An 18513-nucleotide genomic window follows, 5' to 3' on the forward strand; every position below is an offset into this window, starting at 1 on the left:
TTGCATGATTATTGGGACTGCATTTGCTGATGCTTAATTTTGCCTACAGGAGATGTAGCCGTAAAGATATTGAAGGTTGTAGATCCAACTCCAGAACAATTTCAAGCCTTCCGAAATGAAGTGGCTGTTTTAAGGTAAGCTAAAACTGTCTCTTCAAATATTTATCTAATAATTTTATCTAGCATTCGTATAGATTTTGTGATGGGGGGAGGGAGAATCTCAATAGAAATCTGCTGAAAATGCTCCTGCTAATAGAGAAGGGGATAGTAAGAAACAGTTTTTGCCACTTTCCCTCCCTCCACAGGCCCATTTGTCAACTATTTCATTGTTTCAGAGGCTTCTCCAATCTTCTGGATCAGGTTTTTTTTGGGGGGGAGGGGGGAATTGCCTCCCAGCTCTAGTGGAAGTAAAGTCCTCTGCTGATAAGCCCTTCCATCTTCTGGAGGCTCTGCATTCAAATTCGTGTTTACAGCAGAAGTCTTTATTGTCTTGAGGATAGTAAATTCAAGCATCTTTTACGGTACTGATTGTAAACCTCCTTGAAGGTGGTAGGGGAATGAAACTGTTAGCATGCTAATTTTAGGGGCACCTTAACCTGCTTTTTCCAAGGTTGAGTTTTTTCCTGTTTCTTTTCCAAAACACCAGGTTTTATCAGGTGCAGCCAATGGGAACTTGCTCCCAATCCTATTCAGGGCATCCAGGAGGGAGGGGTTAATGTGCAGGGGACAAATCCTACCCACCCCTTTACTCTCTCCCTGACAGCCAAGCACCATTGTTTTTCCCTCTTGGCACTCAGTTGTGGAAGTGAAAAAAGCAGCTCCAGAAATGAAGTGGATTCAAACTTCCCACACTTTAGAAAGTGGTCTCTTCAAAGCACAGCCTGGCTTTCCCCCCCCCCCCCCCTCTTCTCAGAGCTCACCCAAGCCAGGGAGAGTGTTATCCTGGAAACATCATTAGTCAGTGTATTTTTAAAAAATAAAATTTGACAGTTTATGTGCATATTTGCTATTGCATGACCACAGTAGACTGCATCTTTAAATACTCATGTCACCAGAATGACAAAGGTGTGTATGATTTGCTTGACATTAAAAAAAACAAAAACCTAAAATGTTAGCATGCTAATTTTAGAGATACCTTAACCTGGTTTTTCCAAGATTGAGTTTTTCCCTGGGGTTGTTTTATCCTCTTTCCCAAGAAATAAAACCACAACAGATTGTTCCCAAGTTGAAGCAAACTAAAGCTCTCTCAAACCAATAATATTGCTGAGAGATTATATTATTATATGACTGAGAGAGTGTGACTCCCCCCAAGGCTAACCTATATCAGGGTTTCTTGCTAAGGGTTATTCTGAGGGGCTTGCCATTGCCATCTTCTTCTGGCCAAACAGTGTGATATAGATGCACATCATTTGATCGACAATTTAAAAAAAGAGAATGATTGAAATGGTAGCTTCATTTTAACATGATACAAATGGTATAGTCCATCCTCCCTATACGCGAAGGGGGGGATAGAGTGTATGCTGAAGCCTCATAGAAAATAATGGGGCACGTGCTCACGAGGTGTGTGTATGTGCCCCATTATTTCTGCTGGGGTTTGCCTTCCGCGTAAGCTCAAAGCCGTGGAAGGCAAGCCTGCCTATGGGGAGGGCCGACTGTAAGGTGAACTTCACCAGGGTTACATTGCCACAGAGAGATTTGATTGGGGTAAACATAGTGGGACCTTTGATTCGGTATTGCAACAATGAATCTCCACGGAGCTACTTGTCATAAAAACACTAATGTGAATGGTCCTTTAGCTGGACATTGCTAATGTGGTTGTGTCTCAGGGTGGGTTCAGTTTTTCCTTTCACTAATATTGTGTAATTCAACATAAATTTGACTTGTATCATGGTTATCCATTATCCTTTATTCATTTTATGAAACGATAAATTTCTAAAAGTGGAAAATTTCAGTTTGAAAAGTAAAGCATCAGCAAGTTTTTCAGAAGAAAACTGTTTCATTTCCAGAGAACTATCCATAGCAGAAAGTGTCCAGGCTCAAATAATTGTTTGTGCTCTAGTCAGGTTTGACCAACTTACCAAACTCATTTTTTTTATTCTGGATTCTAAAAGATTTGTTTTAAATGTTTTCTCTCTGCAACCCCATATATGGCTTCTGTACCTATTCAAAGATCCATTCTAGCTCAGGTGGAGTTTTGGTGTGAAAAAGCTGGGTGCCATAGATATATGATACTGTATATTTGTATTCCAAACACCCTATCTATAGTTCATGTAGCTACCTTTGTTCTAGGAGGATGTGGGATACAAAATTAAAAGAAATAAAAAATAGATCAACGTTAAATAGGAGACAAGGAGGCTTATGGTATCCTACAGGGTCAGCACCATTTTCCAGGTCCTGCTGTGAGAAGTCAAAATTAATGTATTAAATATTGGATATTTGACATTTAGTTCATTTGTTTTGTTAGGGTTCCCGTAGCAACTTTTTGACAATTACTGTTGTGCAAACAGTTTGCAATTGTAGTTCAGTTCTTAGCATTTTTATGGTCCACTGTTCTCAAGACAATGGATTTTAAGGTGTTAAAAAGATCATCTGAAAATGTTAACTCTTCCTTATTTCTTTTAGGAAAACTCGTCATGTCAATATTTTGCTTTTCATGGGTTATATGACTAAAGATAATCTGGCTATTGTCACGCAGTGGTGTGAAGGAAGTAGTCTATATAAACATCTGCATGTCCAGGAGACCAAGTTTCAGATGCTACAGCGAATTGATATTGCAAGACAGACAGCACAAGGAATGGAGTGAGTAGACTTAACAGTTGCAGTAGCAGAACTTGCTGCATACAAATTGATGAAAATGTTGTTGTGAAAATGGGATTGAGTGCTTGAAATAAGAAATATAGCTCTACAAGAAATTATACATTTCGTGTGTTCAGGAATACTTTTTTCCCCTTCATGCCATTTGTGAAGCATCAACATTTTGGTAAGTTTTCCAGATATTGGAAATTACAGAGATGGTATTGATGTAAAAATAGCATTGTCTGGTTCTGAATGGATAAAATCATCTGTTTCTACAATATTCATTTAACTAAAGCATGAAGTATGATTTCCCAGAACTGACAAAATGAGAATCAGCTTGTGTTGAGCAAGGAAATCGCTCTGTAACTTATTTTTTTGTATTTTAAATACATTCAGATTCACATTTGTTGAATTCCCTTCACAGCTACTTGCATGCGAAGAATATAATACACAGAGACATGAAATCAAATAGTATCCTTTCCTTATTTGGTGGAATTTTGTTGGCCAATGTTCAGCTTTTCAGTGACAAAAAAAAAATATGGTATTTATTTGCTGTGGAAATTACATGAGATCAAAAGTACCAGGTATAGAAAAATGTGTGATTACCTGTGTATTAATTAGTTGCCATTTTAATATCATTCTAGTTTGGAAACTACTGATACTTTCAAGGTCTCTAAATTCAAAGCACACAACTTGATTTTTGAGGAAAATCACATAATGCATAGACTGTGAAAAATTCTCATCTTTCCTGTTGGTCTCCAGCACCCTCCTCTGTGCTAATAGTCTTGTTTATTTATATACTACTTGCTACATGTCCAGAGAAAATTTTGTCATAGAAAAATAAACATCACAGAAACCATAATACATAAACATACATACATTACAATATAAATTTGACAATTCAGTAGTTGTGTAAAATGTTTTTAAACATTTGATGAGTATAAAACATACCAGTAAGTCGACGATATCCAGTATCAGTAATATCAGTGTTATGCCCATGTTAAATAATTTATTCAGCAGTTCATATTAAGAGGCCCAACAATAAGATGCCCCATCTAAATCAAAAGCAGCAGCAAGAAAAGAAAGAGAATGAATGCAGGACTGCTGGCCTTTTTGGTGGAAACTCCATATTACTCATCGAACATGGATGGGGAAGGGGCCCATTAAGAGACTACATTCTGTAAAATGGATGAAAAAGCCCTTTCTCCACTATCTTGGAGGCAGTTGCCACATAGGGGAGGGGGCTTTCTTTTTCTCAGAATGGGAAAAGTGCCTTTCTTGATCCTAAAATAGTCAAGAAGCCCCTAAAAGGAGCAAAGTTGTCTCCATGGTCCCTAGAGGACACATTGGTGCTTTTCCAGGAAGCAGAAATTTGCAGGGAAAGAGAGTAGATATAGTGGGGAGGGCATATATGGAATGGATGGAATAGTTGCCTGGCTCTCCCATAGGTGGAGGAAGGCAAGTATAAGGCAACCCGGAACAGCTTATGGCAAACAGCACCTCTCTGATCTGATAAAATAAAGGCAGTCATAATACCAGTCTTGTTGGATGAGGTGGCAAAAATGAAGGATGCAACTTGTTACATTCTGGCAACTTACCCATTTCCATTAATAGTGAATATTTCATAAAATACATAAAATATTTAACTTTTGTAAATAATAAACAATATGTGCTATCTTCTGTGCTTAATGTAAGGAAAGTGTTTGGTAACTCAAATGATGGTCAGCATGTGTTCCATAACTAACTGTGTAGATATATTTCTCCATGAAGACCGCACAGTGAAGATAGGAGACTTTGGCTTAGCAACAGTCAAATCCAGGTGGAGTGGCTCACAACAGGTGGAACAGCCCACAGGATCTGTTCTCTGGATGGTAAGTATTTTATGTGTGTAGAACAAAAGACAGCTGAACAATTGCTTGGAACAGATAAAATTACAAAACAGTGATTTAACACTGATGATGTTAGTCTTACTCTTTTTAATACGCAGTTTAATTTAAAATAGTATTCGTCCTTATCCTTTAATCACTAAGAACAAGGGCATTTAGTAAAGCAGGGATGAGCAATATGCAGGCCTTGTGGTGCCCCGCTAGACATTGTGCTGCCCTGTTAGACATTTTATGGTCAAAATAGGAATGCTTAATTTGTTTTTATGTTTTGTTTTCCAAAGGCACCAGAAGTTATTCGAATGCAGGACAGCAATCCATTCAGCTTCCAGTCAGATGTCTATTCGTATGGAATAGTGCTATATGAACTGATGACAGGAGAGCTGCCGTACTCCCATATTAACAATAGAGACCAGGTGAGAAATGTATGTTTGTTGATAATACATTGTATCTTTAGAGAAAAAAAAACATTAATATATCTCACTTTCCTCTACAATGTAATTGAGTGAAAAACCATTTAATTCCAGTTATTTCTGTCTGAGGTGAAAATGACAAACCTCAAGTAGAACTTAGATTGTGCTTAATTGATGGACAGTGCATCCTGAGTTAAGAGCTTTTGCATGGGGTAAATAAATGTTTGTATGTACAGCATGTATTAGCAACAGGGCACTTAAAAATATTAAATTAACTCCACAATTATTAATAAACATGCAGTTAAAGCATAATCTGGATCTTTGCCCCTAAACCATCTGGCTCACTGGGGAAATATTGGTTTCATGTTGTAGGAGTTTGTATTAATCTCCAAGGGTCTGTGTTTTCCCCAGGTACTGACATAGTTGACCCTGCTTTCTAGCTTTATCTTGTCAAATTGCTTATAAATCTAGTACTTTCTTGTCATCATTCTGTCATCTTAAATTCACCTGCTCAGAGACAGTGAAAGTTTATCCTGAAAAAGCTCTTACTATTTCAAATCAATGAGACATGCTACAGTAAAACTCATAGGGATTCTAACTAATCTAGTAGCTAAAAAGAGTTCTTAGAACACTAGCAACAATTACAGTCACTATGGCAAATATGGCACTTTTTTCTATAAGTGCTATATTTTCGCACCAAATACTTTCCCCAGTTTGAAGTTGTGGTAGTAAGCATGGATTGTCTTGGTAACCATATCATTATCATATTCTGTGATCTCTCTTATCTCTAAAGTCAGTGGAAACACAGTGTAGCTTGACAGCCAAACTATTATGATTTCTACTCTCTTTTCTATTTTGGACCAGGAAGGGTGGTGGTAACTTTGACTCTTTCTTTGTAGCAGCACTCCTTAAGTGAAGTGAATACAGCGAGAAAGTTTTATGTTCCCCTCTTTTTCCACAGGGAAGAAGGATAGTGGTGGTGGACTTCTTTGGACCTTGCTTGGCTGAGGGGCTCTAACTCCCTCTGCCATGCATGAACTGCAGCTGGAATGCTCCCCCATCAGCCTTTCCTGTGGGAAAGTTTGGAAATGTGACATTCCTTCATTTCCATCACATTGCCAGAAGGAATGAAGCTGGCAACTCTCATTTTTGGTTTTGCTAAGAAGAGCAGGCAAAACCTGTAGATCCCTATTTTTTGAAATCCTATCCAGTAAGGAAGTTCATACATTCTTACTGTTAGTGTTAGGGTCAGCCACCTTATCAGTTGCAGCTGTTTTTTTTTAAAGAAGAAGAAGATGCTTCAGCAGGTTATCTCATTCAGCGAAGATGAACTTCATGTTCTGTATTGAATTTGTTCAGTTTAGGCAATCATTTTGTTTTGTTTTCTTCGCTTTGATTTCTGTGGTGGCCTGAGTAGTAGAAACATGATTTAAAAGATTTTCCCATCTGCTCTGGGGTAACCAGCTGTCTCAGTTGGTAACAGCCATCTTTATCTAAGTACAACAACTAGCACTCACTTTTTTCTGCCCCAAGATGACATTCTAGAGCTATTGCTTGGGTGTGCACAAAACATGTTGGAGCTGGCATGTTTCTCACTCAGAATGTATGTAAAAAGTATTGGGCAGCAATACCTGGGCACACAGGTCTAGTTTCAGTGTACATTGATAGGATACAGTTGTACATGATTTAACTTGTACTAAACCAGATAAAAATGGCCTGTGTATCACAATGCAGATCCATCTCCAGTCTGCAGGAGACTTCCATCTGTCAAGCTGCTTCCATGTGCGTATCTTCCTTCCTTTACCAGGGTGAATCTGAGCAACTAATTTTGCTGGGTGGCAGTGACAGAAATGGCCTTTAAGAAATTGTCTTCTACAAAAAGTCAGTGGTCTAGGATTTTTTTTTAATGTTTTGGCTGCTCTGAAAAGTATCAGATCATCCTTCCCTCCCCTAGACAAAGATAGCTTTTCCTGGATATGCCTTATGTGGAAATATCAGGGATTGAACCTGGAATCTTTCTGTACACAGTGGCTACGAGCCATGGTCCTTTCCCATAAAAACCCATGCAACTGCTCTGTGTATTTCCATGGGATGGTAAATAGGTTTCTTCTTCGTGGTCTCTGCGAATCACACAAATGGGTTATTTTGTGCCTGCACAGTATGACCCATTTATGTGAATTCACGGATGACCACTCAAAGAAATACCATTACAAGTAAGCAACCTGTCCTTATCTTAAAAAAACATTTTTCGTGTAGTTTATACTTCTTTGTTCCATTTGCTAAAGCTTTTGTTTGCTTTTTCTTAGATTATTTTCATGGTTGGTCGTGGTTACGCATCACCAGACCTCAGTAAACTATATAAGAATTGCCCCAAAGCTATGAAAAGGCTTGTTGCAGATTGTGTGAAGAAAGTTAGAGAAGAAAGACCTCTTTTCCCACAGGTAAATTCAGTTGATTTTTAAGCTTTTAGAGAATGAATGAACAGTGTTGAGTAAACAGTGTTGATATATTTGAATAAAGCAAGGTGGGAGGAGAAGCTGATTCAAACTGTGAAGAGTGTGTGTATGTTTGTGTTTGTGTGCGCATGCGTGCATGTTAATAACAGACTTACACATTGAGTTATAATGTGTGTAATTCAATGTAATCACTGCCAGTTATTGTCACTGACATCTTTGGCTAGGAAAATGAGTATCTTACAAATGGGAAAAGGTCATAAGAAAGTGGGCAGAGCTGGCATAAATACTACCCTACTGGTAAACTATATCTTCCCATTTCTTACCTTTATCTGGCCTCTAGAAATAGCATATAGGATATATGAGAATAAAGGATACATTTTGAAGAGCAGCATTTTGTAATGGATCTATAAGGCATTGTTTTAATTGTCACAGTAATGAGCAAATAAACATAGGAGACCCCCATGAATGAGATGCCTTGAATCCCATTGTGGAAGAAAGGCAGGATATAAATGAGTTTTCCCTCAGGCCACTTTTTCATAATGTGGGGAGGTTTAATATAGTGTAATATTTTTATGGTAATTTGGATCTATGTTGATCTGTGATGTTACTGCAGCTTTCAATGTTTTCTGTAGAAGGAAGTTGCTAACCCACCAGGTGCATATTTCATCATCAACTAAAACTAGGAGGTGAAACAGGCTGCCCCTTCCAAAGGCAGATTGGGGCCGTAGCAACCACACGTCACAGCCCCTATCTGCCTTTTTGCTGGCTGAAAAAGAAACGGCAAACAGCCACTCCTTTTTGTGCTGGCAAAAAGCTGGCTTTTCTTTGCCATTGTGGTTGGAAGCCAGCTTTAAGGCTCTCTGGTGGCATGCAGCATATAAATGCTGCACTACCGGAGCACCTGGAAGCCAGCCCATGTTTGGTCAACTGTGAAACTTAAAGCCAGCTTCCAGGCATCTAGGGTGTGTGTGTCCTCTGTACAACATTCCCCCAAGACATCCAGAAGCCAGCTATTTATGCCGGTCTGCTTCACACCAGTGTCTCTGTTTGCTCATGTATGCATGCTACCATTACCTGTTCTTTCCTTTCATTTCCTTTCCTCACTCCCACCTTTATCTCCTGCTGTTTAAATTTAGATTGTAAAATCCCAACATCACATGGGTGCTGGAAAAGGAATTTGACAAACCTTTTTCCTCCATCCCTTCTCACTGCAGCCCCATTAACACCTGTGTTAACCAGCTTCTGAAAGGTTGCCAGTCCTCTGGACCAAGTTTATGGGAAACACAGAGGGTTGCAGTGGGAAAGGGAAATCATTGTTCATTGATTCCATAGATGCAAACATTTCTATCAGTTAATTTCTGTCCATATCCCATTCCTCAAATTTAGACCAAGGGAACATTGATGTTAATTTATAACATGCTAATTATACTAACTTCTTGATGTAGTTAATACTGAGAAGAACAGTGATTCTGAATTTGTAATTATTCAAACAGTAATGATTTCGCCCTTTGTCTCCTATCCTCCCCTATTCCTCTAGATATTGTCTTCCATTGAATTGCTGCAACATTCTTTACCCAAAATCAACCGAAGTGCTTCAGAACCTTCTCTGCACCGTGCAACCCACACACAGGACATCAATGCATGCACATTGACATCTACAAAGCTGCCTGTATTTTAGGCAATCTTTGTGCACTGTCCAGTGTTCTCCCCAATACCAGTTATAGCAGTTGTGCTTTGAATGCCCTGGCCTATAAAGGGTTTGCAAAGCCAGCATGGGATACAGCTAGATGCCGGCTTTAAGAACAAGCTGCTATGAATTTTTACCATGTGAATTCTACAGGGACAAACCTCCATGTTGCCTTTTTCTACAGTGTATTGTATGAACGAGTTAACAGACTGTATACAGGATGTTCTATTGCTATTTTTTATAGATGCACTTGAGCCTTATTTTTTTCCACATGCAAAAAAGAAAAAAAAAAGAAGAAAAGGAAAGGAAAATAAAAAGGATTACTACTTTGGCTGGTTTCAACTCTGTTGCATTCTGCTGAATGAACTGGTATTTTTCTATAGCAACAATAATGGCTTCGCATTTGATAAAGACAATGCAAGACGGTGCTGTTCTTCTGATCTCCTAAGACTTTTGTGCCATTCAGGCTAGAGGTCATCAACAAAGAGGACTTAAGGGAAGAGGGAAGTGCAAGTTGTGGAAAGTTTCTCCTTCTAAGCATTTCTCAAGATGACTTTTAACATTGGTGTTTTAAGTTTAACCAACACAGATAGTTTTGCACATAGGAAGAAAATGCTCATTTTAAGGTGAGAAATATATTCTGACTAGTATGCTCAGTGAAGGAAGCTAGCACAATCCTGCTACATTCATCTTAGAGTAACATAAGAAGCTTGTTGGGTACTTTGGACCGGTTTTTTCTGGTGCCTGGAGGGCCCAGTGAGAAACGGTTGTTCTATGGGAGAAAAAGAAGAAATATAACTGTCAATATATTTCTGCAAAAAGCAGCCTTTAGCCTGTTTTGAAACTTTTTTTTCTCCTGAGATGCACTATAAAGAAACTTGGCATATACAGGTTTTCCTGATGCTGATTTGGGGTTCTAATTTTGTTTTTATCACTCTTAAGAAAAAGCATTTATTGTAAACCCAGGTTCTTCTGATTATCTTATTTTAATAAAATAAATTAAATTTAAAGGTATCATTCTGTAGATTTTTAAACAGATTTGTCTATATTTGGAATGCATGAGTACATATCTCTGCTTTATATAGTCATGGCATTCTTGTTTAGAAAATCCAGTTTTACCATATGCATATATATTTTTCAAGAAAAGCGCAAGGAAAGAAGTAATGAAACAATCACTGTTGGGGGGAAAAATTGTAGAGCTATTTTATGTGTATTGCCCCTCCACATTAGGTTGGAGCTAGTCTTGGCCTTAGTGCAGTTCTGGCAAGACCACCATTTCAGCTGAATTTTTTTTCACTGCAATGAGTCTATGAAGAGGTGGTTCTTGAGAGCCTGTGTCTAAATTTCAGACTTCTTAAATTAAGAAGTAGAATTCTTAACTCTTTCAAAAGTTGCTTTTACGTATGTCAAGCCATATTTGAAGACAAATTGTAAAGAAATAGGTATCATGCAATACTTCAACTGTTGTTGGGTCTGGAATCACATGGGTTTTCATAGCTTGTATCCTCCGTTTCATATTATCCTGTTTGTGTGTCCCCTTACTGATTTCTGGTGGCGCAGGGGAATCCTTGCTGTGGGTCTTGCTCCTCCCATATACTCCAGAGGCAGTACTTCCTGAATAATTTTTCAGCATCCTCTGCCCAAAGTGGAAGAGTTAGCTTCTATCCACAGTGAAAAAAATACCAAGCTTCAACCTGCTTCCTAATGAGAACTTGTAGCCTCAACAAACCAAAGCAGAATACCAGAAAACAGTCAAACACAAAAAGTACCATCACCACATTAAACAGTTAAGTACAAGTGACCCATTTTGCTGCAGTGTGGGGAGATCGTCCTTGCTTTGGGACTTAATCAAGCAATCTCCTCAGCGTGGGCCTAAACCTCATTAACCTCACTGAGAAACCACCTTCTGCAAGACGTACCTCTCAAAGTCCACTTCTGCAGAAGCAAACCTTTTAATTCTATAATGATGGATAAAGAAAGGAGAAATTGCCCAGGTGTCTTGTAGATGTCCACTAGAGGTACTGCAGTGCTCAACGCTGCCGACATTGCTGCAATATGCATAGAGTGAGCTTAAATCCCTTCTGGTACGGTGACAGAACTACAGTTATAAGTCTACTCACCTGAGGGCACAGAAATGTCTAACAATTTGTAAGCCGCTCTGATAGCCTTGACTGAAGAGCGGGGTATAAGTAAATAAATATTATTATTACTCAGTTCAGGGTCTCAGGCATCTAGACAGAGAGGCTGTCAACACTCGCTTTCCCATAGTAGAATCCTGTAATGAAAAAATAATTTTACTTTAAAAATAGCCATCCTATCAAACCTAATTTCAGAGCTCTACACACATCCAATCTGTGCCAGTCCTGTTCTTTCAGTGTCTTAGGCTCAGGACAGAAAAGCAAAAATCTATTGATCCTATAGAAGGTTGAATACATCTTAAGTATAAATGATGGATCTAACGAAAGAACCACTGAGTCCTTGTGAAACATAATTCCTTGAGCACCAGCAAAGCTCTTAATTCAGAGACCCTACAAGCTTGAAGTAACAGCTAGTAAAAATAAAATAGGTCAAGGTCAAAAACTTGAGAGCAAAGTCAAAATCTTGAGTAGCAAAAAAAACGGGACCTTAATAATGCCTTCACAAGTCAGATCTTGCCAGCCCACAGATTTGAGCATCCATTAAACCCAGTGGTGGTGCATGAACGTGGCTATGCCAGATTGGGAACAACAGGACTTGAGGTCCTCTATTTTTTGTTATCCATGAGGGTAATACCAAATGAAGATCCCAAGTGGGAAAGTGATGATTTGTAAGATGACATAACAAGATTTTATTCAAAAATGTCTGAACATGGGTATGAGAGTCAATCCCTCTCTTTCATCTCAAAGTAAACCATAAAACAGGCATGTTATGTAAAGGTATTTGCATTCAATCCTTTATACAGACTTGCCTGTAAGAGTCCTAATATGGACTCCAGCGAGGCAGACCGTGGGAGCACATCTTTATGCTTACTTCATCAAAAAAGCAGATACACATTTGTATTTGTCTCATACAAATGCTTTGTAGACACCCTTCTAGCTCACAAAACGGTCTGCGCAACAGCCTCCTGATATCCCTCAGCTAATAGTTATGTCACTCAACCTCCAACCTTCTAACTGGCCTCAATTTGAAGGAAATAATCCTTTCTGGCTCAACAGGTCTGGCCATGTCTGTAAACCATGCCCTGTGAGGCCAGCAAGGCATTGTGAGAGTCACTTCTGCACTTTCCACTCAAACTTTCCTTGCAAGAAGGGGTATCAGTAGGAAAGCATTGCATAGCACCCTCAGCCATGCTATAGTCAGAGTGTCAAAAGCCAAAGCTCCCCTTGTCCAAAACTTCAGCACATACCTGGGATGCATCTTGTCTGGTGAAACAAATATCTCCATCTAAGGAATGCCAAATCTTTGAATCATTCTGGGAATAACACAAGAGAATTGAGACTCCATTCTTTCAGATCCACTCTTTCTCTTCTCAGCCAATCTACCTGACAGTGTAATTGACCCTGCAGATGCTTGGCATTCAGTGATCTGAGGGCACACACTTCCCATTGTGCTTTTACGGATATGTCCAACCTGACCAAGACATCTGTGACCATGGAGCAAGGCTCAACAAAGCTCGCTTTGATTTCTGTGATGTTCCCCAGATGTTGCAACCTTTTGATGGGGATCAGATGACTCTCTCCCTATTGACCACAAACCCAGAGAGCCTAAGCATTCCATGGTGTTCTCAAAATCATTGCCCCTAGGAAAGAAGGTGAACGACACAACAGGTCATCTAGGTATGGGGACACATGTACTCTGTGCTTTCTCAGATGTGTGACTAACACAAGCAACACTTTGATCAATACCTGAGGCGAGACAGACAGATCAAATGGGAGAGTTTGGTCCTGACAATTAACATCCAGGTAGACAAACCCAAGATATTTCCTGTGGCTGAGTTGTATTTGAATTTTTAAATATACAGTAGTTCAGGAGGTTGAGAGAGGCTAGATCAGTGATGGCGAACCTTTTCCAGTTCGCGTACCAGGGGCGTGGCTTCTACCCCCAGCATGGGGGCTGGGTGCCGGGGGCGGGGCTTCTGCTCTCCAGGAGCAAGGCTTCCGCCTTCCAGGGAGTGGGACTTTTCAGAGGAAGGGAGCCTCTGGCTCCTCCCCCTGTCATTTGCTGGCTGCTGAGGGTCCCTTTTGGGACTGTCAGAGGCCGGCAAACGGGCCGTGGAGGACAGCGCGCTGTCCTCCGCAGTTTGCCGGCCCCTGAGGGTCCCTTTTGGGGCTGTCGGACGGCAAATGGGCTGTGGAGGATGGCGCACTGTCCTCCGCAGTTTGCTGGCACACCACCGTCCTGGGCTGCTCCACGGCCCTTCCTTCCCCAGAGCTCTCTCTCTGGAGGGAACTCTGAGGAGGGAAGGGACACGAGGGAGCCCAGGACATGGCAAGCCGCTGTCCTGGGCTGCTCCAGGGCCCTCCCTTCCACAGAGCTTGCTCTCCCGAGGAAGCTCCGAGGAGGGAAGGGCTGTGACGGAGCCCAGGACGCGGCACGCCGCCGTTCTGGGCTGCTCCACGGCCTTTCCTTCCCTGGAGTGCTCTCTGCGGAGGGTGCTCCGAGGAGGGAAGGGCCGCGACGGAGCCCAGGACGTGGCACGCCCCTGTCCTAGGCTGTTCCAGGGCCCTTCCTTCCCCAGAGCTTTATCTCCAAAGGGAGCTCTGAGGAGGGAAGGGCCGCAACGGAACCCAGGACGTGGCATGCCGCCATCCTGGGTTGCTCCACGGCCCTTCCTTTCCCAGAGCTCTCTCCGGAGAGAGCTCCGAGGAAGGAAGGGCCGCGGCAGAGCCCAGGATGTGGCACGCCGCCACTGCTCCTCAGGGGCCTTTCCCTGCCCCCAGCTGTCTTTCTGGAGACAGTTGGAGACTGGGAAACGTCTCTGGGGAGGAGCAACTGGCATGCGCTGGTCGCTCCCCCTGCCCCCCCCGACCTTTTCCCAGGCTCCAGTTGTCTCCAATAGGCAACTGAAGGCCGGGAAAAGGCTTGGAGGAGGAGCCAGACGCACCCGCCTCTGGCTCCTTTTGCCCAGCGCCATTTTCTTGCTTCCTGCTGTCTCTGAGAGACAGCGGGAGGCCCGAAAATGGCAGGGAGGAGGAGGAATGGGCACGTGCGTGCCTGTTTCTCCTTCCCCAAGGGCCCGTGCCCGGTGAAACGGCCTGGAGTGCCACTTCCGGCACGTGTGGCATAGGTTCGCCGCCATGGGGCTAGATAATCCTTCTCCCAAATACTCTTCAGGATTGTATGAGGAGTTTCCATTTTAATCTTCTGGTTTTTGACAAACTGATTGACCAGATTTAGAATAGCATGCCAATCCTTATTTTTCTTTGGCGTGTCACAGACCGCCCATTTGGGGCAGCCTGTAACTGGGCCTTTCCCCGCTGGATCAGGGCCTCAGCTGCCACAACGGCAGCCTCTGAGGACCCAATCCGACGCTTTCCAGCCTGCGGGGAAGCGGCAAAAGGCCGCTTCCCCGCAGTCTGAAAAGGGGTGTCCTTGGGGCTTCAAGCCCCAAGGACACCCGGTGGCAACGGGGAGGAGGAGAACCCTTTCTGCTCTGCGTTGCTGGCGCAGCCATGTAAAGGCTGCGCCCAGCGACGCAAAGGTGGAAGGAACTCCGAAACAACTCCTTCCGGGGCTGCGGAAAAGGCGCCATAGGCGCCCTCGCACGGCCCCAGTACATCACTTCCACGCCGTCCCATTTGCAGGCGGCGCGGTCATGACGTAGCCATGGCAGCACCTATGTGTATAGGGCGCCGCCATTTTGTACACGCTCTGTGTGTGCTAGGGTTAGGGGCGTCAGGAAGTGATGCCCCTTCCTAACCCTAGTATGTGTGGAGCGCATACTTTATGCCCATCTGTAACGAGCCTTTGGCACTAAAAACAGAGTGCAGTATGGTCCTGAGAATCTCTGGCTAGGAGCTACTAGTCCTATAGCCCTGACTCGCACAAGCTGGCTTGTATCATGCTGATGACGCTGGGCTCTTGACTGCCAAAAGGGACTGGACAAAACAGTGAGGCGGAATGAAAAAACAACAACCCACAACCCCGTCCCCCCAAAACCTATAGTCTATAGGTCCTGCACACCCATGTATCTTAGCAGGTCTGGTCCTAATGGTAAGCAAAATGTGAGAGGCATGCTCCTACTGTTTTGAGTCATTGGTAGCATTGCTATCTCTGATACTTTTCATTGGCAGTGAGGACATCCCCTATGGAACCATGGTGACTGCTGCTATCTAGGCAAATTCCAGTTGGATCTAAGATGCCTGGTGTCTTGTTGTCTGGGTCTATTCTTTAGACTTTTTAAAACAGGGTGAATGGCAGAGCTGGGCTGGTGCCATCACCACTTCCTTCCTATCCCCCAATTGGGCCTTAATGGTTTGTTGCATATTAAGAGAAATCCACCAACAAAAGTCAATGTGTAGGGATTGACATCCAAGAATAAAGAGTGGGAGGAGAGCGGCGCAGAGCGAATGGCATTACCCACACCAGCGTAGCAGCCACCTTTCCCACTTTACTCGTCTCCTCTGCTCCTGGTTGCATCTGTTGCCTGGATGAAAGTGGTTTCAGATCCCCAGACAGTTGCATGTGCACACCCTCTAGATACCACCTGAGTAACCCACACTATCCAGGTTCTCCTTCAATGAGCCGTTTCTCCTGCATGAGGCAGGACAAAATTGGAGGAAGGGCTAGCATTCCCACTTAGGATGGAGAAAGCTATACGCACGTATGTCTAGAAATTTTAGTTTAAAGATTGACCTGAAAAACCCGAGTCAACTTATCCATGGGTCAGTGTCAGTACTGTACTTTAGCTCTTAATGATCCCTTGGTGAAAGGCAAAAGCATAATCTGACCTGGAAGCACTGACCTCCTTCTACTCTCTCATCCACCCAGACTAATGTGAATACAATTATGCCTGTCGGAATTTTATAAGTTCTTTGACATCATTTTCCTTTGCTTCATCCTTTAGATCTTTTGTTACATGCTCCTAAATTTTACTCTTGACTTACCCATGGGTCATATCAAAATTCATACTTTTGGACCCCAAACCTACTCTCCACTTATGCATGAGGTTGACTTATAGTCACTTACACAGTTATTATTCAGGAACCCCAGGCTCCTGGAGTGTGTGAGAGGAGCAAGACCTACATCAAGGATACTGTCCCCAAATCTCAGGAATAGTAGTGAAGGGTCTGGTCCACAGTGGGTCCAAGATTATGGTTTCTAGCTCTCTGGCATTTGCCCACCCCAATTGTATACCATAGACTGCTGTAAACAATTGTGGCAGTATAAATGGTTTTCTCACCAAAAGCCCATCATCACCAATTCACCAGTCTTCAATTTGGTAGCTATTACGTCAGCTCATAAGTGAGAACTCTTTGTGACAAGCTGTGCATTTTCACAAGGATTCGGTTCTTAGGTTGGATACTTCCTTTGTCCCTAAAATTTATACTATGTTCCATCAATCTCAGGAGATAGTTTTGCCATCTTTTTGCCCAGATAACCAGAACACCACAAGAGAAAGAATGGCACAGGTTAAATGTGCACAGGGAGGTTAAGTTTTACGTAAGAAAGTACTGAAGATTTATACAAATCAGATTATTGGTCTCTTTTTCAAGAGAAGACTAAAAATTGATAGGTATCTTCCATCTTGTCTCACTGGCTGAAACTATGCATTGTTGGCTTATAGTCATAGTTCTTTACCAGTCCCAGAAAGGATTCAGGCCCACACTCATAGTGCTGCTACTTCTACAGCCTTGCCTTGAGTATGGCAGCTTCTCATTTGGGTTTCTTCTTCGTGGTCTCTGCGAATTCACACAAATGGGTTTATTCTGCACCTGCACAGCAATCCTCGGAAACTTCTGGAATCTCCAGGCAGAAAGCAATGTATCTTTCTGCAACTTTTTGGCGGTAGCCCCGCCCACCCATATATAAGGCCCCTGGTGGCCTGCTCCTCTTCAGTTCCTTCATTCCGCCGCACTAAGCAGCTCGAGGAACTTCGCTAGCATTTCGCTTGCTCTTTGCGTATTGGAATCTCTGGCTATTCGACCTTCGGACTTTCACTTGACCATTCTTCGGACTTTCCCTTTGGCTTGACATCTTTCTCTGATTTAACGGCTTGACTTCGGACTGGTAACGGACTTCTCTTTCCATGGCCTCTTTCAAGCAATGCACCAAGGGCGGGGTGAAAATCCCCAAGGCCGACGGCCACGACAAGTGTGTCCTCTGCTTGGGGGAGGCACACATTCCAGGCAGTTGTGCCCACTGCAAGGCCATGTCCACCCAAGCCCTCAAGAACAGGGACCGGACACTCAAGGCCGCCCTCTACGAGAGGGTTCTCAGCCAGCCTGGCAGCTCTGGAGCCTCTGGGGATGCGGATGCCCCCAAAGCCCCCAAGAGAAGAGGGGATAAGAGCTCCGATCGGGACAAGAAGCAGGCTTGCTCGTCCTCGCCGCCTTCTAAGAGCCACCGTAAAGGGCCCCCAAGCACGGTCTCAGTGCCTCTGCCTGAGTCGAGGCCAGTACCGTCGACTTCGCCTGTCGCAGAGCCGGTGAAGACCCCGGCTCCGTCTGTACCGGCCCCTTCCCGGATGGTGCCGCTTGAACCCAGAGTCCTCCTCACCAGTCACCTCTCTGTACCGGCAGACAGCCTGCAGATTGTGACCGTGGACTCTGAATCGGAGGGAGAGCTCCAGGACTCTGATGCTCCACTCTCTCCTCAGAGGCTGAGGCCAAGATCTCCTTCACCCTCACCAAGGAGAAGGCCACGCTCTACCGCACGGGACTGGGCTACGCTGGGGACCGAAGCTGACGAGGCGCTGGCCGCAGACCATCGTGCCCCTGCAGAGCATGATCAGGACCTCTTTCAGGCATTCCCGGATCTCGTTCACGACCAGCACACGGGACAGTATCTCATCCCAGTTGACCTGTCCCACCTGCGTCGTAACCTCCGTGCTCATTCATGGGCCCGTCGTCCGGATGGTGATACCTCCCGCCGGGACGACCGGGACGACTTCGGGACATCTGATCTTCTCCTCAGATGGTGGAGCCCGTCTGCTTCGAGATCTGGCTCGGGCTCCCCTCGTTCCGTGTCTCCCATCTCGGATGAGGACGCCCCGTTTGTGCCTGGAGGCCCATCTGTCCCGTCGCCCACGGACGATGTCCGGGCCTTTGCCGACAGGATCATACAGATGGCTGATGCTCT

General features: G+C 43.5%; 1 protein-coding gene across 13 annotated transcripts in view; it reads left to right on the top strand.

The window, feature by feature from the left end:
* LOC149321504 (RAF proto-oncogene serine/threonine-protein kinase) overlaps positions 1-10244 on the top strand; it is a 142073-nt gene extending 131829 nt beyond the window's left edge. For 8 of the 13 annotated variants that reach the window (XM_089523294.1, XM_089523303.1, XM_089523316.1 and 5 more), the window contains 8 exons: positions 50-134; positions 2622-2798; positions 3220-3266; positions 4548-4666; positions 4963-5103; positions 6826-6873; positions 7398-7532; positions 9085-10244. In XM_089523294.1, the coding sequence (XP_089379420.1) occupies positions 50-134; positions 2622-2798; positions 3220-3266; positions 4548-4666; positions 4963-5103; positions 6826-6873; positions 7398-7532; positions 9085-9225 (893 nt within the window). In that variant the 3' untranslated portion in view covers positions 9226-10244. Of the gene's footprint in view, positions 1-49; positions 135-2621; positions 2799-3219; positions 3267-4547; positions 4667-4962; positions 5104-6825; positions 6973-7397; positions 7533-9084 lie in introns of those variants that run through there. The other 5 variants (XM_089523337.1, XM_089523350.1, XM_089523322.1 and 2 more) reach the window with 4 other exon arrangements.
* The last annotated feature ends 8269 nt before the right edge of the window (positions 10245-18513 follow it).

This window comes from Sceloporus occidentalis, unplaced genomic scaffold (assembly GCF_023333645.1).
Source record: "Sceloporus occidentalis isolate IW3139 unplaced genomic scaffold, rSceOcc1.0.p SCAF_1, whole genome shotgun sequence".
Classification (NCBI taxonomy): Eukaryota; Metazoa; Chordata; class Lepidosauria; order Squamata; family Phrynosomatidae; genus Sceloporus; species Sceloporus occidentalis.